This window comes from Pelophylax lessonae (genome assembly GCF_965119305.1).
Source record: "Pelophylax lessonae genome assembly, chromosome: 3".
Classification (NCBI taxonomy): domain Eukaryota; kingdom Metazoa; phylum Chordata; class Amphibia; order Anura; family Ranidae; genus Pelophylax; species Pelophylax lessonae.
The window spans coordinates 95,595,104-95,619,799 of record NC_138770.1 but is presented as its reverse complement, the minus strand read 5'-3'; the positions used below and the strand labels follow the sequence as shown (position 1 = coordinate 95,619,799).

General features: G+C 45.6%; 1 protein-coding gene across 1 annotated transcript in view; it reads left to right on the top strand.

The window, feature by feature from the left end:
• The first annotated feature begins 1,234 nt into the window (after positions 1–1,234).
• The window catches only part of LOC309551581 (squalene synthase-like), a 57,038-nt gene continuing 33,576 nt past the window's right edge, over positions 1,235–24,696 (top strand). Inside the window, exons 1-2 of the mRNA XM_082252218.1 lie at positions 1,235–1,339; positions 1,667–1,850. Of these exons, the coding sequence (XP_082108344.1) occupies positions 1,248–1,339; positions 1,667–1,850 (276 nt within the window). The 5' untranslated portion in view covers positions 1,235–1,247. The remainder of the gene's footprint in view (positions 1,340–1,666; positions 1,851–24,696) is intronic.

Here is a 24,696-nt window from a genome sequence, read left to right as displayed (position 1 = left end):
CTGATCACATGCACTCTCACAAGAAAAAAAAGCAAACTTTCTAGCAATACACACTAAACTGAGCATGTGCAGCTTGTCCCCTAATGCTCTCTTTTATCAGGAAATAGTCTGGAGTCCGTGGAAGAAGAGGAGGATCTGTGGATACAAGATCACTCAGCCTTTATACACAGTGCGGAGAATTAACACCTTAAGTTCCACAGTAAGTATAACAAGCATGCTTTACTGCATATACAGACTGATTTTACTGTTGTGGGTTTCGTAACACTTTAAAGAATAACTCCACTTTTGTTGAGAAAAAAACATTCCCCTCTGGGTGATCTATGTTAAATTCAAGGATTTTAACAAACTTTGTTGCAGATTCCTACCTTTTGCTGTTCTGAAGAAATCCTCTGTGCCCATGTGAGAAAGTGAGTCTTATGGGAAGGATTCATAATTATCAATCAGCTGTGCACCTGCAGGGCTGTAATGAGAAAAGCTGCTGGGTCTGCATCCCTTTAGACCTTTTTCTATTGGGAGTATCTCATCAAAAATGAAATTTTTTTGTTGCAGGGGATGCCAGAAATCTGACTTGCACCTTAGTGCAGACTTCTGGGAAAATCAGTGAGCCAATCACACAAGCAGAAAATTATGTTTTTAGGGGGGCGTTCTGTACACATTCTGTGTACAGAACAGCTCCAGGTAGCCATATTGCATTGCATTTTCAGAAAACTTACAGTGCTGCAGATTGAAAAGGAAAGGTCATTTTTAATACCATTCAATTACAATATGACTTGTGACAATTGTATATGCTATATTATTTTTTTTCTTTATTTTCTCATTTCTTCCCTCACGAAAGTGGAGTTACCCTTTAAGTTTAAATGCTCTAAATACATTCCATGTGCATAAAAACAAAAAGACTTACCGTTTTCTTTCTTCAGAAAGAAGCTGGGGGTGTGTGGGACCTCTGTTGAGAGACCACTGCTTCCCCACAGAGAATAATGGGCCTTCTCTTCAGCATGCTCACAGGGGACAGGCATTTCTACTCGGGCTGTGGCTGCTTTCTAAGGAGATTTTGAACACCTTTTGTTTTCGGTGTAGTAAATTTTATAGTTTTGTGAATTGAGCTGTATGCCTTTCCCTTGCACAGATGCTGGGCAGGCAGCGGTCACTCCTGGCAGTCATCAGGGTGTGAGAGAGGGGGCTGCTCATAGAAGACTGTGTACAATTGCTCTGTAGGTTTCATCCTGTCTCTTTCCCAACAGGGTCCCATGAGTGAGAGTCTGCAGACCTGCTACAAATACTTGAATCAGACTGGCAGGAGCTACGCGCCAATCACCCAAATGTTGGAAGGGGAGATTCGGTGAGTGTATTGTCTGTTAATTTCGATTTTTAGAAGATACTGTTTTTGGAAAATTTGGGAATTTTATTATTTTTTTCTTTTTGTTTGAGTTGCATAAACATCAGTGCTTTAGCATTGATGGGATGTCACCTGATGGGATAAATCTAGCCTATGGGTGTTGTATTTAATTTTTAAGTAGCTGGAATAGCACCCTAGGATGCCAGGAACCGAAGTAGCATGTACTAGAGATTTAAACATTAGTGGGCATCACTGGAGGGTGGATTGCATTGGGTTGCAGAAATTGTACTATTGAATTGTAAGGAGCTATCTTCTGCCTGTACTCCTTAGGCACATATTCTGTATCTTCTATCTGGTTATGAAAGCTATGGACACTGTGGAGGACGACATGACTATCAGTCTGGAGACCAAGATCCCCATTCTAAAAAACTTTCACAACCTACTGTACCAGCCTGAATGGAGGTTCATGGACAGCAAGAATAATACTCGCCAAGTGCTTGAGGATTTCCCAACTGTGAGTAAAGATAGGGACTCATTTATGTAAACCATGCTACCATGGCATTATTTTTCATTTCAAAGCATGTTTATTGGACTATTCAGTAGATCCCATCAGCACTGTCTATGAATTATTGTTGGTTGTTCTCCACTTACAGCAGTGGTCAGTGTATTGCCTCCTTACAATGATGGTCACTAGGATTAACTTATATTGATGGCTAGTGGTGAAGTTCCCCGTTCTGTTGGTGGCTAGTGGTGAAGTGCCCATAAATGGTCATTGCAGTGTTTTCTTACATTGGTGGTCCGTGGAGGAGGAGATCTGTCTCACCACCTATCTCTGCATTTCCAGGACACACTTCTATACCTCCCATCTCTCCATTTTCAGGTGTAGCACAGAGCCAGGACTGGTCTGGCGGTTTGCTCCCAGGTTCTATTCCTTGATAGGCACATGATAATCCACAGTCACTCAAACGAGGGAACAGTCTGTACATTTCTTTTTATGGTTTTATTTTTGTTAAAGAACTGGGATAGGGTGAGCCTAAGCATACTCTTGCAGTAGAGGACACTAAATCTAAACTATTCCTTCAGGGAGAAGTCACCCCCTTTTAAAATTAGGGTATGGTGGTACTAAACAGAGACTCCTCAACAGGAGAAGAGCCCTGGATATACAAGGAATAGGCTCTCCCAAATCAAGCTAAAGAAAATCTCCAAGTCCAATAGGCTGGTGCTGTTTCCTGAATACCGTGTACTGTGTAGCTGCTTGCAGTATCAGTCAGTTTCTGTACTTGATTTGCCTGTGTCCTGAATCCCTAGCAATTTTCAGGAGGCTAGGCCAGATGTCCCCAAGACAAACCCCCAAGCAGGATTCTTGTAGCTTCAGGTTGTCTCCAAGGTATGCCACAGCCCTCTGGCTGGATCTTACTCCTCCAGGAACAAGAGACCTCTGTTCTGGATCCTAGCCCATTTATACCCCTCTCACCCCCCTGCTGGCTCCTCCATTCCCCTGACCTGGGATTAGCTGGAGAAGTATTAATATGCATTCCAGGGTCTAGGTTCTTTCACCCACTATATCCCATAGTACTGTGGGATGCAGGAGAATGTAACCAAGCTTCCACCAACAGGACCCAGAACAGACACTATTAAAAGATCATTGCTTTCCCTGGCTACAGGGAGGCCAAAAAACTATACATTTCAACAATGGTAGCTTACTGGGGAGCTACACAGAATTCCCAGGGTCTCCAGGTCCACAGGACCTTCTGCCAGGACTTCTCGAATCTTTGCCATTCCTTCCTATGGTGCTCGCAGCTGGACTTCCAGAACTCTTGCACACAGAATCCCTGCCATGATTTCCAGTGGTGCTCGCAAATGCCCTCTTAGGACTTCAGTGGTACATGCAAAATTCCTGCCAGGACTTCAAGTTCCCTGAAATGACACTGAGCATGTCCTCTGACCAAAAGAGTTTTTCAGATCCTGCCCTGGAAGTGGCTGGTGCTGTGTCCCCCTTGCTAGATACCCTGTGGTGTGCAAAAAGGCTATACAACACCACTGATTGCCTGTTTCTTTGCTGACCCAGATTGACCTGGCTATACCTGCTGACTGTCCACAAATGTAGCCTTGTACTTGACCAATCTCATTCCTCCTGTCTACTCACAACCTCTGTTTAGACCTGACAACTCCTTTGCCAAATGTTTTGTGTACAGTCTCCACACTGTAGCCTCCATGTCCTCATTCACACATTGATAGGGCAATCCAGAAGGCTGCGACCTGGTACCAGCCTTCAGCAAAATCTCTGGGGGTCAGTAGGGCTCCAGGCCCATCTCCATTATGAAGTGCTTTGGTGAAAATCATCTGGTGCCTAAACTGTGTTTGGACTGTGGAGGGTGAGACTGCACCACCTTCCTAAGGGGTGTTGCTGTAACAACCTCCTTCATTGGTGGTCAGTGGAGAAGCCCCCCCCCCTTCTATTGGTGGTTAGTATAGTGTAGGGGGTCAGCCCCTTGAATGACTAAACTTCATTACACTGTACTTCTATTGAGAAATTCCCACAGACTGTCATGCATCTTTCAGCCACAAGATGTCACTGTTGTTGTTAATGAGAAAAAGCCACAGTTGTTGTTGTTGCTTTAAGTGAAGGGATCTTTTCTGGAAAGGAGGAAGGAGCAGGAAGTTCCTGGGAGGGTGTGGTGTTCGTCTCGCTATGGCTGTGCTGAGCTGAGGAAAGGGACTGCATGCTGTGGCCTTGAGAGGGGATATAGACTGTATAATCCAGGGACAGAGCAACAGGATCTTGCCAGAGGAGACAGAGCTGAACTGTATACTGCAGCTGAGAACCAGAGAAAGAGAGGAGAGAACATCCCAGAGCACCTCAAGCAAGTTACAGAGCAAGGGGCCAGACTGCAGTGACCTCCAAGTGACAGAACAAGATAAACAACCTGCAAAGAAACCCAGACCAGTGCATAAGAGACTGCAGCATCCGCCAGCAAGGGACAGATCCAGAGACCTGACTGCATCCACCATCACAGAGACTGAGATAAAGCAGCTGTACCTACAGAACTGTGAGTGTGCACCGGTGCTAACTTGTGGCAGGGCATAGAGCAGGTTTCTGTAGACAGAGCGTTGCAGCAACGTGTCCCGGTTAGTGGGAATCAGATAGGATCATATAGCAGAGTAGCCTGTATTTCTGTGTGTGCGTTGGCGGGAGCGCCATTTTATGTATCACGTTGCAGTTAACTTTGCTGCAAACCTATGTAATCTGTTATTACTGTTAACATCATTCTCCGGCCATTATACTCTGTTGCTTAATAAAGCCGGTATCTGCTTCAGCCTCATTGTCTGCTGTACCGTACTTGAATTCTGCATTGCGGTCCCCTACCCCTCTGACCGCTACAATAGCACCCTCTTAATTGGAGGCCAGTGGGGGCATGTCCCCTTAGATCCTTCCATTACTCATCAGTGGTGTAGTGACTCCTTACATTGATGGTCACTGGTGAATTAATCCCTTATTTTGATGATCAGTGGAAATGTTCCCCTCACACGTTGGTGGTTAGTAGCAAAGGGCTCTCTTACATTGGTAGTCAGTGGAAAAGGGCCCCCACTATATTGGTCATTGGAAAAGGGCCCCTCCTACATTAACTATTAATTTAAGACTCCCCTTATGTTGGTCAGTAAAGAAGGGCCCCTTAATTGTTACTGGTGTAGTGCATTCTTCACATTTATGGTGTAGTGTCTTCTAACATTGGTGGTCAGTAAAGTATACTGTACTGTCTGCTAACATTTGTCAGTGTAGAGCTCCCTTTCATTGATGGTCAGTGTATTCTTACAAAACAACTAGTCTGTAAATTATTGTTAATTCAGCTGCAAGTTAAAAAATTTAACCTTTTCAACTCCTACACCATGAGTCTTTAAAGTATGAGCAACTTTCCATATTGGCCAACTTTATATAGGATTTGCAAATAATCGTACAGTACAGGGCATGGGCATTTTTTAGTCTTGACCATGAGTTATGCTGCCACATTCAGGTGAAGACAGTGGCAAACAAAATTGTTCGGACAGGCCATATGAAACTTCCACTCCGAGAAATCCTCCATTTTTTTCTAGTGTCCTAGGATGATGGTTGACCTCTCTACGGAGATCAGGTTTCTATCTTATGATTCTGATAATACTGGAAGATTGAAGATTTGAAGCTTGGTTCTTTGCATGTAGAAGTCCTGTCTCCACCTGGATGCACTGATACCACTGAGGCAATAGGATTGCAGCTTCTGAAATGATCACCCCTCTGCATGTGGCACTCAGCCTCAGTACAGTAGTGTAACATGGTGTAGTTAGCTGCAGAGTACTCTATATATCCAGTAGCTCCAGTCCCTGAAGACCTTCTTCATGAAGGAGAGGGTAAGCCCTTCTGAGGTAGGCAAAGCAAGGAATTTCCCCTGGGAAGGTGCCTGTACCCTCGCATGGTAAGCCCAGGCCTTTGCCCCTTTCTCTGTGTGGTCACCCTCAACCATTACACCCATGCCCCCATCCTGGGGATAGTCCCTGAACTTGGGGCTCTTGCCTTGGTCACTATGGGTGGGCATCGAGATCACCTCAGCCCAGGAATAGCGTGTTGCAGGGTGGCTGCGACACTTCTATCGTGAACATGGCCTAGCAAGTGCCACTCTAAACGGTTTGTTGCGGCCATGAGCATAGCATGCGCCATATAGCTAGGGGATTTTGGCATAAGTGCTTTGACACATATGGGTACGTAATGGTCCATTCTGTGTGTATACTCCCACCATCTGTAGGAGGTAAACAGCCCTCCCACTTGCTCCAGGTGCCATTATGAGCATATTACTCTGCTGCAGATTGCACACTACAGCTCCAGCTGCAACTCTGCTCCAGATTGTGGCTTAGGTCTCCACACACGCCTTTACCAGCAGCTTCAGTAGTGGTACATAAGACAGCTGAACTCTTTCTGCCCTGTAACAACAATCTCTACACTGATCGAGGAATCCCCTCACCCTCATGGCAGACATCAGACAGAAGGAAAGTGGGATGAAGTTGCAGGCCAGCACATGGTGCACAGGACCAGGGTGAGGGTATCTGGGGTTCTCTAAAAACTTCTGAGTCTTTGGACCTCTCCACACTTCAGACTCAGTCTCCCCTTATCTCCTTAGGTAACCCCCATTCCTTCTTTTAAACTTTTTCAGCCTCAGAATTATCAGCCTCTATGGCATACTTGATGGGGAAAGTTTCTGCTCTCATAGAGACTGCAGAACATTCAAGGTGTAAATGCTGCCAGTCTGTGTCCCGTGCTGAGTAATTGTCCAACTTGTGGATCACATTAGCATTTTCTTTCCAACCAAGAAGAAGGGGAGGAAGATGATGAAGTGGAAGTTGAATCCTTGAAACCTGAACTCTTCTCGGCAGGATAGGCAGTTGCCCTCTTTCTACCAACCTAAAATAAACCTTTTAAGTGCTGGTGAACTTTTGTTTGGCGCTAGAATAATCATCTGCTGAACCCAAGATCACCAGTAAGAAATTTCTTCCCAAACTAAGAAACCTATTAGGTCCTTTCTGGTTCACCCACTAGTACAGGATGTGCTGTATGAGGACTGACTTGAGTCAGACAAAATGTATACATCTATCAAGAGGTTTATGTAGCAGTACCCAGTGGAAGCCTACCAGAAAAATGGAAATTGCTTGTGGTGGATCTTGCGTCCTCCATCCCCAACAGATCCCTTACAGTTTCCTTTGAGACTGTCCCAGTCTTCAAAGGCCCAGTGGAGAAAAGGTTTGAGGCACTCCCTAAAGTTTCTTTTGCTCTCTTTCTGTTTGCCAAAATGGAAACCCCATATCGATCCTGACAGATTCTTCTGTACTGAAAAATTGGAGCTCTTCCTAGAAGCCTTGCACTACTGCGTAGATGGTTTGACAGACTCCCTGTGCCAAAATTCTTGCCTGGCTGTCATGTCAGTACAGATGTGCAGGATCCACTGGCTGTGGAACTCGTCTTGGAGACAGTTTATATGAATCACTTCAAAATCCTGTTTGACAAAGAGTGACTGTTTGGAGAGTCACTAGATGCAATTGATTTGGATTTTATGGGCAGAAAGCTAAGGTGCCCACGGCAAAGTCTTCAGCTTCCGGGCTCCAAAACAATTCCTTTCCTCTGCTTTAAAAACTGTCTTCCACTGTGTTCTGTCACAAGTCCTGAATTTCCAAACCAGCCATTCGCTAAGGGTCTATATTGGGCTGAGGGCATTTCATATCTATGACATGGTATCCTAGACTAGGGGTACTGGCTGTAGTTTTGCTCCCTATTACCTTCCTGCTTTATGTACATAAACCTTCCCACCCACTCAACAAGATCGTGGGCCCTCCAGACTACCTTACAGCAATTTCTCTATACAGAAGTGATTGTACCCAAGCACCCCCCGAAGGAATGGTTTCAGGACTTTTTTTGGAACCTGTTTTTGGTTCCAAAGCCAATTGGCGACGTTCACTTCATTCTACACTTGAATGTCCTCAATACCTTTTTGTAGGTCCAAAAAATCCTGATGGAATTTGCCAGGTCTGCAACTGCAATAAGGGAAATTCCTGGCATTAACAGACCTCACAGATGCATATTTTACATATTCCCTATTTTTTGCCCACATTAGTGGTTCCTGTAATTTGTGGTAGATTATCAGCACTTCCATTTTGTGGCTCTTCCTTTTGGCCTGTCCAGAGCCCCCGTTCTCATACTGTTGTGTTCACAGGGATATCATATCATTTGCTATCTGGACACCCTTCTACTGAAGGATCACTCTTCACTAGTGCTGAGCCGAACACCCCCCTGTTCGGTTCGCACCAGAACATCTCAAACAGGGGAAATGTTCTAGCGAACATGCAAACTCCATTAAAGTCTATGGGACATGAACGTGAAAAATCAAAAGTCCTAATTTTAAAGGCCTAAATGCAAGTTATTGGCCCAAAAAAAGTGTATGGGGACCCGGGTACTGCCCTGGGGGACATGTAAAGTGGCACATTTGTGCGTTGTATGTAGCCTGTTGCAGCAATACTGACACCTCTAAAGGAAAAAATGTAATTTAAACTTACTGTAATGTATTGTCGGCTCCTGGTAATACAGATAAAAAACCTGAAAAAAACAGTGTGGGACCCCCCCCCCCAGTCCATACCAGGCCCCTCTTTGCCTGGGAGAGCCACACTGCCGCAGTAAATATTGTAAGTGGTCAGCAACCAGTTACCAATATTGCCGTTATTTCGGGAAAGTGCTTGTAACCAGAGTGGCAGCTAGAGGCATCACCCCGGTATTGGCGTCCATAGCCGACGGTCGGCTGTCTTGTAATGACAACCGATGTGGCTGAGGGAGGGGACGTTACCCCTCGTCCCACCGGGAGACCTGGACAACCAGCCTCTAAGGCCGCCGAAGACCCACTCAAAGCCGCATTTGGCTCTGGTCAAGTCTCCATGTAAAAACCCGGAAGTGATGTCATGACATCACTTCCGGGTACTCGGCGCCAAATTCAAACAAAAGACAGCATTCAAAACAGCCAAACTTGGCATTTTGAATGCTTTTAAGTGCAGAGGAGGGGTTTGGGGTCTTTAAGACCCTCCAGATCCCCCCACAAGAGTAGCTGTAAGAAAAAATAAATAAATAAAAAAAGTTTTTTTTTAATGTACAAAAATATCGGCCGATACCGATATGCGATGATCAAAATATCATTATTGGTATCGGCAATAAAAAACAATATTGGGGCGTGGCTTGGCGCGCAGACGGCATGGACGCTTAGAGAAGGAGCTCCGGGAGATCACTCGCTTCACGGCCGCAATTGAAGCTTTCTGTGAGCCTAAAATGGGAAGACCCTCTAAGCCTTCTACCAGCACAAAGCCACAGCGCCCTTCTGGCTCTGGCTCCCAACGGAATATACCCGATATCTTCCAAACTAAACAGACCCGCAGGAACACTATATCTGCAGGCAAGATGGCGACGGCGCGCCATGAGGAAGACTCGGGGGACGAATCACTAGCACCGTCGGAGGAACTGGTAAGAGACATTGACCGCTCCGAGACTCCACTTACCCTAACCGAGATGACACACATTGCTGCAGATCTTAAAAGATCGTTCACTTCAGCTATTACCGATCTGCGATCAGACCTGCTAGCACTGTCTGAACAAATGGCGGCCCATAAGAAGATAGGAGTGCAAAGGGACAGAGCCATATCCAGATTAATGCAGGTTACTGAATCGCACTCTACCCACCTAATCACCCTTAACAGACACCTTGAGGACCTCGACAACAGAGGTAGAAGGCACAACATACGGGTCCGGGGATTACCCGAAAGTGTCAATGCTGAGCAAATAAGACCGGCCCTACAGTCTATCTTTAATAACTTACTAGAGAGGCCAGAGGACGCAGCCATTGAACTGGACAGAGCTCACAGAGCCCTTAAGCCTAGGTCGGCCGACAATGCCCCACCAAGGGATGTTATCTGCTGTGTCACCAGCTACACCCTAAAAGAAGAGATCCTCAGAAAGGCGAGACAAAATGAACTCATCACATTCAACGAGGAGACTATTTTCCTCTATCAAGATCTGTCACCGATCACTCTTAACAATAGGAGAGCCCTGCGCCCTCTCCTGAGTGCTCTCAAGGAAAAGGACATAATTTATCGCTGGCGCTTTCCATTCGCCTTACAAGCCACCTTTAAGGGTAGACAATACACCCTAAAAATGCCTAATGAATTAGCAGAGTTCTGCCACAATTTACAGATTCAGAATGTCGAGGTCCCGGAATGGTACGCAGAATTTAAGCTACCCGCACCAGCTTTAAGAGAGGCACTATCACCAGGGAAGATGACCACCCCTAAATCTACACGTAAAAAGGACAGACAAAATAGACAGCATAACAACAACCCGAGCTTCCTCTCTCCTAAATCCAAACAACCCAGATACAGGGATGATCAGGAGGACTTTTGATGAAGCTCTTGAACCCTCTACAATGTGCCGATACCCCTTCAGAATACTTTTTTCACCTCACTTTGCATTTACATGACTACCGACGCTAAGGATGACCCACCCAGAGGTCTCACTCTGCTTCCTCCCTGTGGTGCATAGCTTGCGACACAGAGAACTTGGACGCTACGTTCTCCGACTAAGGAGATTTGTGAGATCATCCGCCCCACACGAGGTCAACTGGGGAGCGGGCTCGGCACTTTGGGGTGACTTGGGTGCTGACTGATCCAAGGGTCACTACGCACTCATCCAGAGATTCATCCTCAAAGTGTTAAGGAACTTCAGAGTCTAACCGAGCCTCTTAGTTGTTTGCACTCTCTCATAGTTTTTCCACATGTTGCTGACAGAACTTTACTGTTTGTTTGGAGTTGTTACACATGAGAAGAGTGCACGCATAAGAAAATGTGCGATCTAATGCAGAGTTTAGCTGGTTCACTTTGCCTTTACTAGAAGTTACTTCTTTCCCACAGGGTTCACTTTTTTTTACTGTTTTGGGCATACGTGAGGTTCATGAAAAGTTTTATTACTGCTCATATAATACAAGCATGTTGAACCGCTCACTGCCTTTTTCAACACTTGCGGCCGTGAGCGGGATAACATCCCGTGACTTATGTTGGTGTTCTTATAGTAGTTCCTCTATATAACCGTTGATCGGTTACCTGGTATGTGTTCATATTCATAGTTTTGTTATACGCCGTACCTGGGATCTACTAAGGTTTATACAATACACCTTCCTTGCTACTGTCACCTCCCACTAACCCCCCCCTTTTCTGTGGTTTTGAACTACTTAACCATTGACACAGTTGGTCAAAGGTTGTGTTAATATAACTCCCTGACTTTTTCTTAGTCAACCCCTTCCAATCCCCCTCCTCCTCCCCTTCTTCTTCCTTAACTTCCTGCACCTCCCCTTGTCTATTCTCCTACGTTTACCCCCCCCCCCCTCTCTTTTTTTTGTCTGTCTATCTGTCTCCTCGCCAACCCTGGTCCTACCCCTATTATCGCCATGGCCTACTCCACCTCTTTGGGCAGAGACCCTCTGCTAATTTCACATAACATTAGAGGTCTCAATATCCCAGAAAAGAGGTCACAGGTCCTGAGAGAACTCAGGAAAATCCGCCCCAGGATAGTGTTCTTGCAAGAGACACATTTTAAATCAAACAACATCCCTAACATCACAAATAATTATTTCACTAAAGCCTTTCACGCTACAAATCCCTTGGCTAAAACCAAGGGGGTCTCAATTCTGCTAAGTAGAGATGCAAATTTCATGATAACGGATCAACTGGTAGATCCAGATGGTCGCTACTTGTTTCTGAAGGGTTCATGGGCAGGCAAGCCTTTGACAGTGGCGAATGTATATTTTCCTAATAAGTCTCATATTTCTTTTTGTAACAGAGTGATTGACGAGCTGAAGGGGTTTACCTCGGGGTGTGTAATTTTAGGCGGGGATTTTAATGTTCCATTGAGTCCCCTTCAGGACACATCAGATGGCAAAACGGCAATCGCATGCAAGGTCCTTAAAAGAATCAAGCAGGCGTTGAGATCCCTTCTAATGGTGGACGCTTGGAGAATCCTTAATCCCTCCGGTAAGGATTTCACTTGTTTCTCCCCCCCACACAACAAATACTCACGCATTGATTATATCTTTATCACCCAAAAAGACCTCCCGGTTCTGCAAGACGCTCATATAGGCACCCAGACCCTATCTGACCACGCACCTACTTCATTACACATGAATTTAGATGAAAAGCAGGATAAAACTTACAACTGGAGACTAAACCCCGCACTTCTACTAAACCCAGAGATCTTTACTGACATCTCAAATACAATCAAAATATTTTTTGAGACAAACCCAGCAGAGTTAACCTCACATATCCTCACATGGGAAACACATAAATGTGTTGTTAGAGGAGAACTAATCAAATGGGGAGCTAGGAAAAAAAGGGAAAAACTTAAGAGAATTACGGATTTGTCCTCCACTATTGATGATCTCGAAGCCTCTCATAAACAATCCCTGGCCTCAATCAGTCTGTCGAAACTTAATGATGCAAGAAGGGAACTTCGCGACCTTCTTGACGCAGACTACAAGAGGGCCCTCTTTTTCAGGAAAAGAGTTTACTACGAGAAGGGAGACAAGAGTGGCAAATTGCTTGCCAGGGCTCTGAAGGAGGCCAAACTAGTGGAGAACATTTTCGGCATTAAAAATGAGAAAGGCGAAGTGGAACATGATACTCGCTCCATAGCGAACATCTTCCACAAATTCTACACCAAACTTTACAACCTACCTGCACAACACAAACCTGCCCATGTCCCTCATGATAAACCGACTACCATCTCGGAATTCCTATCAAATAGCAAGCTACCACATCTCTCTGAATTGGAGACTCAATTGCTTGATAGACCCATTGAGACGCAAGAATTATTATGTGCCATCAAAAGTTTAAAACCAGGGAAGAGCCCGGGTCCTGACGGTCTAACGTCCCAGTATTTTAAATCTTTCAAAGACCTACTTTTGGTACCCTTATGTGACACCTTTAATTCCCTTTCCACACAACAGGATATACCTCCCTCCTTTCTCGGGGCTCATATAGCTGTGATCCCCAAGAAGGACAAGGACCCATCTGACTGTTCTAATTACAGGCCGATTTCGCTGTTGAACAACGACGTGAAACTGTTTGCAAAAATCATAGCGAACAGGCTCCGCCCCTTATTGGCAAGAATTTTGGGTCCTGAACAGGTGGGATTTATGCCAGGCAGGGAGGCGAGGGACAATATTTCCAAAGCTCTTAACCTCATCTTCAAAGCACAACAGGGACATGTCAAGGGCCTTCTCCTCTCGACGGACGCGGAGAAGGCCTTTGACCGGGTATCTTGGGACTACATGCTATCGGTGTGTTCTCACATAGGACTTGGACCACACATGCTCGGCAGAATTTCCTCGCTATACCACCATCCCACCGCCAAAATTAAGGTAAATGGTTCGCTATCAGAAGACATCCACATTAAAAATGGCACGCGCCAGGGTTGCCCTCTTTCCCCTCTCCTTTTTATAATTTCCCTAGAACCCCTAATTAGAACAGTCAACTCCAACAGTTCTATACATGGCTTCAAGTTGAATGAAAAGGAATACAAAATTGCTGCTTATGCCGACGACCTATTATTCTTTTTGTCCGACCCACACATATCCATTCCAAATTTGCTATCAGACTTTAAGACATTTGCGTTTATATCCAATTTTAAGATAAATTATACTAAATCAGAAGCCATGAATATTTCTCTGCCAACTAAGGACAAAGACAGGGCACAAAAAAACTGTAAATTCCGTTGGGTCCACGATTCGCTTAAATACTTGGGCATATGGTTGACCCCACATTGGAAAGATTTATATAAGCAAAACTACACCCCGTTGCTAAACAAAATTGACTCAGATCTCAAGAGATGGAATGTAAAACATTTCTCCTGGTTCGGAAGGGCTGCCATTATAAAAATGGTAGTCCTCCCCAGACTTTTATACTGTATGAGTGCTCTCCCGATCAAACTTCCTCTTCTTTTCTTCAAAAAGCTCCAACAACTCCAAAGGTCCTTCATCTGGTCACACCAAAAACCTAGGATAAAATTCCAACTTATCACCCGCTCAAAAACTTCTGGCGGCATGGGCCTACGGGACTTTAAACGATACTACTACGCAATCGTACTCAGCAGGGTCATAGACTGGAATTGTCATGCTAACGACAAGGACTGGGTCAATTTAGAACACTCACACGCAGACCTACCCCTTTCCCTTTCACCTTGGATTACCAAATCCTTCTACTCGGACACAATGACAGGTCATCCACTTATTTCCAACACCTTGGAAATTTTTCATAAGTTGGCAAAACAATTTGACTTAGCCAATGTTCCTGGCCCATTATCCCCCATTTTCAAAAACCCTGAATTCCAACCAGGCCTATCCTCACCCCACCCGTTAAAAACGACTAATAACAAACCCTTACGGATAAAACACTGTCTGACGAATTCCAAAATTATCACTAAATCCGATTTGCAACTTATCTGTAATAACACTAATATCCCGTTTTGGACCTATTTACAGATACACAATTTCCTTACCACACATAAGAAAAAATCTCAATTTTCACAGGAACTCACTGCCCTTGAAAAGATTTGCCTGGCAGGTAATCCTATTAGAAAGACCACATCCTGATGAATCTCCGGATAATTTTAAGAAGCGCTGGGAATCCGAGCTAAGCTTGACAATCTCTGACGAACAATGGAACACAGCCTGTGTCCTGGCACACAAATGTTCCATTAGTACAAAAATGCAGGAATCCTCCTATAAATTACTTACGCACTGGTATGCTACGCCAGATAAATTACAAAAATGGTTCCCGCAGACAAGCGACTTATGCTGGAGATGTGGTCAAGAGAAGGGAACACTACTGCACATTTGGTGGACCTGCCCATTAATAGCTGATTATTGGACGCAAGTCTGCAATCTAATACAAGAAATCTCAGGTGCTCAGACTCACAACGACCCTGCTCGTTGCCTCCTCAATGTCCATTCCCACACTGTCTCACAATATAGGAACACCCTGACAAGACACCTATTAAATGCGGCAAAAATCCTAATTCCTAGGAAATGGAAGTCACAAGTCGTTCCTACCATAAAAGAGTGGTTAGTGGAAATCGGAAGAGTCCATGAAATGGAAAAAACCCTTACCATGTCAGACGACAGCCTTGCCAAATTCAGAAATGTATGGGCCAATTGGCAGTTGTTTACTTTATCTGACCGTTACTCGGAGCTGATGCCTGCTTGACTCTTGACTCATGAGATACTCTCTACTTGAACAGCCTATTTTACCTGTGTTGATACTATCCATGGTATGTAGAACTTTACCACTGAATGCATGACAAGTTTGAATAAGGAGCAACGTCCTACTGGGAGTTACTTTTACTGTTCAGCACTTTCCGCTCAAAAACATCCCACTTTTTCCCTCTCCCTTTCCCTTCAACTTCCACATTCTACCCTTATATTCCCTCCTCAATCCACTCTCTACTTTTTCCTCTTCCTTTCTCGCCCTTCCCCCCCCCCCCCCCCCTCTCATTCATACACTTTACTCGATATTAGCATCTTCTACTGCTCACTTTATTTTACTTAAGTTAACTTAATGGAACCAGTTTTGACATTATGACTTCGATGGTCACGTGGTACTGGTCGAGGTCTTCTCTATTCCTTTCATTCAGGACCGAGGACTTATATAGTTTCCTTGTTTTGCATTTTGCCATCTTCATCGCTAAATGTAATTTATTTGAATTTGCTATTTTTGTTACCTTGTTCTTGAATGGTTTACACTACAAAACTGTTTTTCATTGTACCACTTGAAAATGTGCCTGTTCAACATTTATTCGTCCCTCTCTCCTAGAGGTACTGAAATGCTTTTGTTTTGTACTATTTTTGCTTTTCACTCAATAAAACCTAACTGTTTAAAAAAAAAAAAAAAAACAATATTGATAGATCACTAGTACGATGTACCCGATATCCATTCACATGGGGGGGGGGGGTGGGATCTGGGGGCTTCCAGATTCCAATAAGCCTCCCCCCACAGACCCCCACAACCACAGCCCAGGGTTGTGGGGAAGAGACCCCTGTTCCAATTAACATGGGGGCAAGGTGCTTTGGGGTGGGGGGGCAGAGCCCTCCCTGCCCCAAAGCACCCATTCCCCCCATGTTGAGGGCATGTGGCCTGGTATGGTTCAGGGGGGGTGCCCCATCTTGGCCAGCCAGGCTGTGTGCTCGGATAAGGGGCTGGTATGGATTTTAGGGGGAACCCCATGCCGTTTTTTTTTTTTTTTTACATTTTGGTGCAGAGTTCCCCTTAAAATCTATACCTGTCCCGAATGGCCTAGTATGGACTGGGGGGGGGACCCCACGCCGTTTTTGTCAGCAATACTGACATAATCTGAAGTGCCTATATATAAAAATATATATATATATATATATATATATATATATATATATATATATATATAAAACTTTGTAGTATACACTGCACTATCTGATCTCAACAAACTGTAAAAAGCAAAAGTCTCTCTCTTCATCAGCAATGTATATTAACTATAGAATTCCATTGATTCACCCGCTGGCCAAGGGATCCGAACCCACAACCTCGCCATTAGCAAGCCTGATATTCTACCATGTACGCCACCATCAAGCATTCCTAAGCTAAGCAAACCCTCCCTGCCTAAATAAATAACTTCTATCTCACCCTACACACAGTGGATAAGATAAAAGTTAGGGAGAATGTGTTCAGCCTAAGCCAGCTTGACGGTGGCGTAGGTGGTAGAATACCAGGCTTGCAATTGACATAGCTGTGGGATCAGAACCCCTGGCCAGCAGGTGACCCATTTATTTGAATCATAGGGTCAGAGTCCATGATAATGCAGGAACTCGAAGTTCCAGCGAAGAAGCCCATTTGTTCGTCATTCGACGAACGAGCGAACATCCAATGTTGGAGTCGAACTTACGTTCGACTGGAACTCGAAGCTCATCCCTACTCTTCACCACTCCTTTTGGCGGTCAATATAATAAGGACCAAACAGACCAAGAGCAGGAAAGATTGTTTACCTTCAGACTTCATGTACAGCATAGGGCTCTAAAAAGCTTCCTGTGGTCCTTTCTTGTATGAGGGTTCTAGGCCTCAGCTGAGGCAGTGATCTTTTCTCAGTTTCACTCCGGGCCTCCACAGCTCAACATGCTGATTGTGTGTGACAAGCTCCCTCAGTCTCTGGACAAGCTCATATGCCAATGACCTGAGGCAGTGATCTCTCTGACCTTGTGGCTGACAAGCACAGTGCTGGAATCAGAAAAAGTCCTTTCACCTATTAACTTGAACAGTTCTCAAGGTAGATTCGAACCTGTTGAGCAGAGAGGTGACTTAGGGACAGAAACGGCCCAAGGAACATGGTCATAAAAGGGGTCCAGACTTCCCATCAGCATTCTCGAACTGAGGGCTGTTTGCCTATACCTGCTGAATTGGACCAACCAGCCTCAAGGTAGTGGACAAAGGTTTTGTCGGACAATGCCACAGCATTAATCATCAGGGTGGCACCTGAATATCAGACCTAATTATGGCTTAAGCCAAATGGCACATTCTAGCCTTGTCCACATTCCTGGAATAGAAAACTAGCATACGGACCTTCTCAATCATCAGCACCTGGATGTGAGGAAACGGTATTCTTACCATGTGGTGTTTCAAGACATCTGTCAAGGTGGACAAGTTAGTGGCTAGGATTAGGAATCCAAAGGCCTTTGCAGTGAACACATGACCCAGTGGGATTAATTCCGGCTGATAAACCTTCCCTCTGCTTCACATTTTTCCTTAACTGCATAATCAGGATAGAGGGCAAGCCTAAGTCCTGAGAGATCTGGGTATATTTTTCTATTTTATTCCAACGCTGTATAAAGCTAAGAAATTAACCTCTCGCTAAGTCTGTCATCACACTTGAAAGGTTTATCTCACATGGTACAACCATGGAAGTGTAGCCAGGTGCTTTGTTACAGCAATGTTGAAAAGGAGACGCTGCCTTTTATTCTTCCCTCCATACTGATGTAATGCTAAACCATTCCCCTCTAGCCAGCAGGGGGAGACCTAAAGCCAAACAAGCCCAAAGTCTTCAATGCAGAGCTTTGAGAATCCTGGGAGTTGTAGTTTGGGACAGCAGCAATATAATGGGACTCTTTAAACTACAGATCCTAAAATCACTGTGTAGTAGGAGTGGAGAGATACTTTTATTAAACTGCCCGGGAAAGTTATTTTTCATGGCACACCTCTGCCTGGATATTCGCCTGCCAGACCATACAATCAGAGATTCGAGCCTGAGATTGGGAGTATGGACACCCTGGGTCAGTGCAGCAATGTCCGCTTCAGAGCACTTGCACAGCTGCCGCAGGGAGACCAAAGCATCCAATTGCCCTCTGGTTCCCACCACTGTTCACTGGAGGCTTTTGGGGAGAGACCGAGGTGGGCCTCCTACTACAGCAAGAGGTCACCGCAGCATCCCGGAGACTGGTGAGATGGCCATTTGCCCATTGCTGATACTGCTAGCAGGGACCGAGTCACTAAGAGCAGGACACCAAGTGTACCCAATCCATACCACATCCATACTGCACTCACTCCAAACCTAGACTGCACCTTTACCAACCTTGTACCACATTATGCCAAGCCTTAACCGTGTCTGAAACGCATCTAGTTCGCAACTGTGCCAAGACTATACAGTACCTATACTGCATGCAGGTTAACTAGGACTGTCATTAAATGCACCAATACTCTTAAAGGGCCATAATGATAGCCAGCAGAATATTTCAAAGGACTGCCCCTCTTGTAATTATTCTGCAAGTCGCCCTTTGTTCCCCTGCCTTCTCCACTACCATCTTCCTTTTCTTTTGGGCAGTGCATACCCAATCAATCTAGGACTAGCATTGCTGCCATCAATGTGCTCTGCCAGTATAGTTCCAGCACTCAGTAGATTAACCTTTTATTACTGTTCACTGGTGCACTTGAGAAGGCCTTGATACTTTGTTTATAGTGATCTTGACACCAAATGTGCTATGCCTAGTCCCTACTTTTAATCACTTTGTATGCTAAATTGTGTACCATGGTTAATCCATTAATTGCTTGACAAGTTACAAACACTATTGGGTGACAAAATATTATGTTTGCCTTAACTATCTGGTTTGGTTCCTGTTTTTTTCTTTGATATAGCACTGTTGGGTACCAAGTGTTGCTTTTCTGTGAATTCCTGGGATATTGTATGTTTGTACACTCAACCTGGTGTGTCAGGGGGGCTGAAATTCTTGAGAAGGTCGAGGCAAAGGACCTATCCTATACAGCGCCTCCTACAGGGGTAGCACTACAGAAGTTTCCCTAGATGATACTTCATGGAAAGTGTATTGTCCTTTTCACAATTTGATATGGAGCAACATTTTGGCCTTGAGCAGCCTTAAGGGGCAAATATTTGCATTGGCCAACCTCTTACAGAGACCACTGGCCTCACTGTTTTTGATAAGGGCTTTGTTCAGGGGATGGCTTGCATTGTTTTCCCTAGTTATACATCTGTGTAGCCTTGGTATCCCAATTTTGGTCTTGGTGGCTTCACAGAAGCCTCCCTTTAAGTCTACTTGGGATATCCCCTTGGCTTACTTTACTCTCAAGGTGTTTTTTCACGTGGCTATTACTTCAGCAAGACTAGTCCCAAAATTTGTGGCCTTTTTCCTATAAAGAGTCTTTCCTTATTCTTTATAAAGACGAGGAGATTTTGGGGCCTCTGGCATGTTTTCTTCCTTAGGTGGTTTCCTCCTTCCACCTTTATTGAGGACTTAGTCCTGCCTTTAGTAAAACGAGATAACACAGCGCTTGCAAAATAAATATTATAAATAACCAAGCAAGTGGTAAATTTATTTAAATAAGTGCAAAATATTTCATGCATAAAGTACCAAATGTGACCATCAATAGAATTTACTAATAATTAATAAAGTGTCCAGTGAATTGATAAGGTCCACAGATTAAAAAATGTTTGAATTTCAAGTCCACTAAAGTGCAATATAACTGAAAATTATTGGCATATGAACAAAGTACAATGAAGTGCTCCAGTGCAGATACAAAGGTGCTTAAAGATGATCATTTGTGTCAGGTGACTTGAACCCCTTCAGGAACCCTACTCACCAGAAAGGATGGACCCTTATTAAGGGTCAAAAACGCTTGTATTTATGTGGGATCATCTAATCTGTACTTATAGCTGGTAAGGTTTATAGCATGCCAGATCTTCGCCTTAATAGGATAAGCTGAATCAGAGTCGTAACTAGAACCTTCAGGGCCCCGGTGCAAGAAACCATGAAGGGCCCCCCCGAACTCCTGCCCGGGGCCCTTCCCTTTAAGCCTGGGGCCCTTTACTCTCATTGTGGGACCCTTTCACAAGTTCTGCAGTGGGCCCCCTTCCTGCCATCTTGGCGCCTCCCCACGGTGGTGGAATGCCAGGGCCCGGTCGCAAGTGTGACCTTTGCGATCCTGGAAGTTCACCCACTGGTGTCAATAGTTTTTATTTTTTGGTATTTTAATTGCATTATTTTTTATCATTTTATTTTATTTTTTTTTTACAATGTCACTGACTATGACTCTGTCCATTCAGAAAAGGAAGGAGCTGGTAAATTACATATTTACCGACCCCTTCCTGGTTCTCTATTGTGACATCCTATCCTATCCAGATGTACAGGGGAGCAACACAGGCCCCCTGGAGCATGGGGCCCAGTTGCAATTGCAACCCCTGCAACCCCTGTAGTTACGCCCCTGAGCTGAATGGTATCCCTTTAATTGGGTGGCCCTGGATATTGGGTCTGTGGAGAGCTAACTTTGACTCGGTTTGGAATAATGACTTGCTGGCACAGCCCACCAATAATCATATTTAAAAGCGGAGTTCCAGCCTGAAGAAGAGTTTGGAGCAGACGTTAATTGAAGGGATACCCAATTGAAGGTATACCATTCAGCTTATCCTATTAAGGAGAAGATCTGGCATGCTATAAACCTTACCAGCTATAAGTACAGATTAGATGATCCCACAAAAATACAAGCGTTTTTGACCCTTAATAAGGGTCTATCCTTTCTGGTGAGTAGGGTTCCTGAAGGGGTTCAAGTCACCTGACACGAGTGATCATCTTTAAGCACCTTTGTATCTGCACTGGAGCACTTCATTGCACTTTGTTCATATGCCAATAATTTTCATTTATATTGCACTTTAGTGGACTTGAAATTCAAACATTTTTTAATCTGTGGACTTTATCAATTCACTGGACACTTTATTCATTATTAGTAAATTCTATTTATGGTCACATTTGGTACTTTATGCATGAAATCTTTTGCACTTTTTTAAAAAAATTTACCACTGGTTATTTATAATATTTATTTTGCAAGCGCTGTGCTATCTGGTTTTACTATTTCTTCCAAGTTTTTACTTGATAAAGGAAAAGGAATTGGCAGCACTCCAGGTTGAGTCAAAATCCAGATTTATTGACTGGTAATGATTAAGCACACAGTCAGTGTGTGAAACGCGTCTACCTTGTCACGATTGTCATATTTGGATGTCCAGTCAATAAATCTGGATTTTGACTCAACCTGGAGTGCTGCCAATTCCTTTTCCTTTATCAAGTTTTCACGGAGGCGAGCCGGGGCATGCACCTGTGTGAGTCATCAGGCAATTACACCACCTTGAGCATTGAGTCCTTGTCTGTTCAAGTTTTTACTTGGTGAGCAGCAGCTGCACCATTCATTCATTTATTCAGTATATTTTATTTGTACTCCTATTTATCACATTTTATTATTTTGGCACAAAACTAGATTTATTTAGCTCGGGTTTAAATTTACTTTCATTAGTACTGCCCAAAAGCATCCCAAAGAGACCTCTCTACATTGTTTAGAGGTAGAAAATGCTATGCAAGTTATCTCTCGGCCACTGTGTCCATCTGTTCTTCAAATTCTCTGTTTGTCCCGCCTGTGGGCTCTCGTAAGAGCTGTCCTGTATTTTTTTTTCCCATCTCTAGGTGGCTTGTGCAGGTTATCCCATCTCTAGGTGGCTTGTGCAGGTTATGAGTAAGCAGAGGCGGCTCTAGGCTTTGTGAGGCCTTAGACAAAACTTAGACATGAGGCCCGACTCATGCCCAAAATTGGAAAAATAATTTTGCGAGGCTCGCTTAAGTGAGACACGCTCTTAACACTGCCTGAGCACAGCAGCATTAAGGTTCCTTGTCCCTCAAAACTTGGGTTATGTGTAGGGGCGTAGCATGGGTTTTCAGACAAGCAATTTGTACCCCCTGATTATGCCAGCGGTGGCTGCAAGGGAGAGGAGAGAGCACTTGACAATGACCGGTAAAGCCTGGAACGGTGAAATCACCCATAAGTTCCCATCTCCCATCTGTTGTTGGCTCTCCCTTCTCTCCCCTGCATATACCACTGGAGCACACAAAGAATAACGTGACCAGACTGGAGAAGTCTGAAAACAGGTTTATACATATTTTCTACAAGGGTTAACTAGCATAGTCATTAGGAGGGGGATGGGAGAATTTTCTAAGGCTAGTTAGGTTTAAAATAGAAATTCAACTTTAATCCCTCCCCATTGGTGGGCATTGGCAGAGTTATTTAAAATATTTGTGCTGCATTAGTGGTCACTGGCAGTGTTAATTAACACTGAAACTGATGCCACTAATGAGCACAAAGGGGTTAAATAACTGTCACTGGTCACTAATGCACCAGTGGCAGAACATTAACCCCTTCTTGCTGCACTTTACTGGCTAACGAAATTGCTAATGAATTGCTCCTTTACCCCCTCCAGGATTAACTAGTCCAGTTCACAGGAAAGAGAGACGGGGGGGGGGGGTAAGAGAGAGAGAAAGGGGGATGAGAGAGGATGGTTAGAGAGAGGAAAAGTTGGTGAGAGGGGGGAGTGAGAGAAAAATAAGGAGGAGTGAGAAAGAGAGAGAAGAGTAAAAGAGAGGGGGAGCAAGAGAGAGAGGGAAGGAGAGAGAGAGAGGGGAAGGGGGAGAGAGAGAGAGAGAGGAAGGGAGGGAAGGAGAGAGAGAGAGGAAGGGAGGGTGAGAGAGGGAGGGTGAGAGAGCGAGAGAGAGACAGGGAGGGAGGGTGAGAGGGAGGGAGGGTGAGGGAGAGAGGGGGAGGGGGAAGAGGGAGAGAGAGAGAGGGAGGGAGGGTGAGAGAGAGAGAGGGAGGGAGGGTGAGAGAGAGAGAGAGAGAGAGAGGGGGAGGGTGAGGGGGAGGGGGTGAGAGGGAAGGAGGATGAGCGGGAAGGAGGGAGGCAGGATGAGAGGGAGGGAGGGTGAGAGGAAGAGAGGGTGAAAGGGAGGGTGAGAGAGAGGGAGGGTGAGAGAGAGGGTGGGTGAGAGAGAGGGTGGGTGAGAGAGAAGGAGGGTGAGAGGGTGAGAGAGAGAGGGAGAGAGGAAAGGTGAGAGGGAGGGAGAGGGAGGGTGAGAGAGGGAGGGTGAGAGAGAGGGAAGGAGGCGGTGAGAGAGAGGGAGGGTGAGAGGGAGGGAGGGAGGGAAGGGGGAGGGGAGAGAGAGGGGGGTGGAAGAGAGAGAGGGTGGGTGGGTAAGAAAGAGAGTGGCAGGTGGAAGAGAGGGTATGGGGTGGGTGAGAGAGAGGGGGGTGGAACAGAGAAAGAGGGGGTGGAAGAGAGAGAGGGGGTGGGAGAGAGAGGGAGGGGTGGAAGAGAGAGAGAGAGGGGGTGGGATAGAGAGAGATGGGGGTGGGTGAGAGAGAGAGAGAGAGAGGGAGGGAGGGTGAGAGAGAGGGAGGGAGGGAGAGAGAGGGAGGGAAGGGGGGAAGAGGGAGGAGAGAGGGAGGGAGGGAAGGGGGGAAGAGGGAGGAGAGAGGGAGGGAGGGAGGGAAGGGGGGGAGGGGAGAAGGGGGATGGGAGAGAGAGGGGGTGGAAGAGAGAGAGAGGGGGTGGGAGAGAGAGGAGTTTGTGAGAGAGAGCGAATGGTGGAAGAGAGAGAGGGGGGTGGAAGAGAGAGAGGGTGAGAGAAAGAGAAACAGCTGACAGCTGGCAGCGGAAGTTGGGGAAGGAGTGCAGGCTATGACTGGGAGGTGGTGGCCTGCTGGGGATGCTGCGCCCACTGCTGCTCAGGTCCGGTCGGCGGCGGTGAGGTCTTCTCCCACCCCCTCTCAAGTCCAGGGCTGTTCCAAGGTGCCGCAGCGGCGGAAAGGGCTCAACTTAAGGGGCAGCCGCTTTTGGCCCCAGGAAGCACCCTCGGCGTGCGGAGGAGGAAGTTAAATCCTCCGCTTTCAATGCTGGGCAGGAAGGAAGCACTGGTTGCTAGACGCCAGGAGGCTCTAGCAACCAGTCAGTACTAGTTATGTGGGGGCGGAACCGGAGCCAGCGCTAAGGCGTCCGCTTAGTCCACCCCTGTCCCCTGCATTCTGCTCCCTGACACCCCCCCCATGTCTGGCACGCGGGGTGGACCGACCCCCCCCTGCAGTGCATTAGGCAAATTAGGTGGCTGCGAGGCCCCCTTGGGTGCGAGGCCTTAGGCGACCGCCTAATTTGCCTAATTAGAGAGCCGCCTCCTGTGAGTAAGTCTTACACCTTGAAGGAAATGAATCCTCCTTTCCCTGTTAAGGCTCACTGTCTTCATTCAGCCAGTGCCTCTTGGGCTTCTCAGCACCAGGCATCTATTTTTAAGGCCTCTACCCATGTCATCTTCAGCTGTGTTCTGTTCTTTTTTTGGAATATAGTACAGGACACCCTTCCCTCTGTCCTGGGGTTTTCCTCTAATTGCCTTCTAAAAGACTGAATATTGATGGGAGTGGGAAGGGGT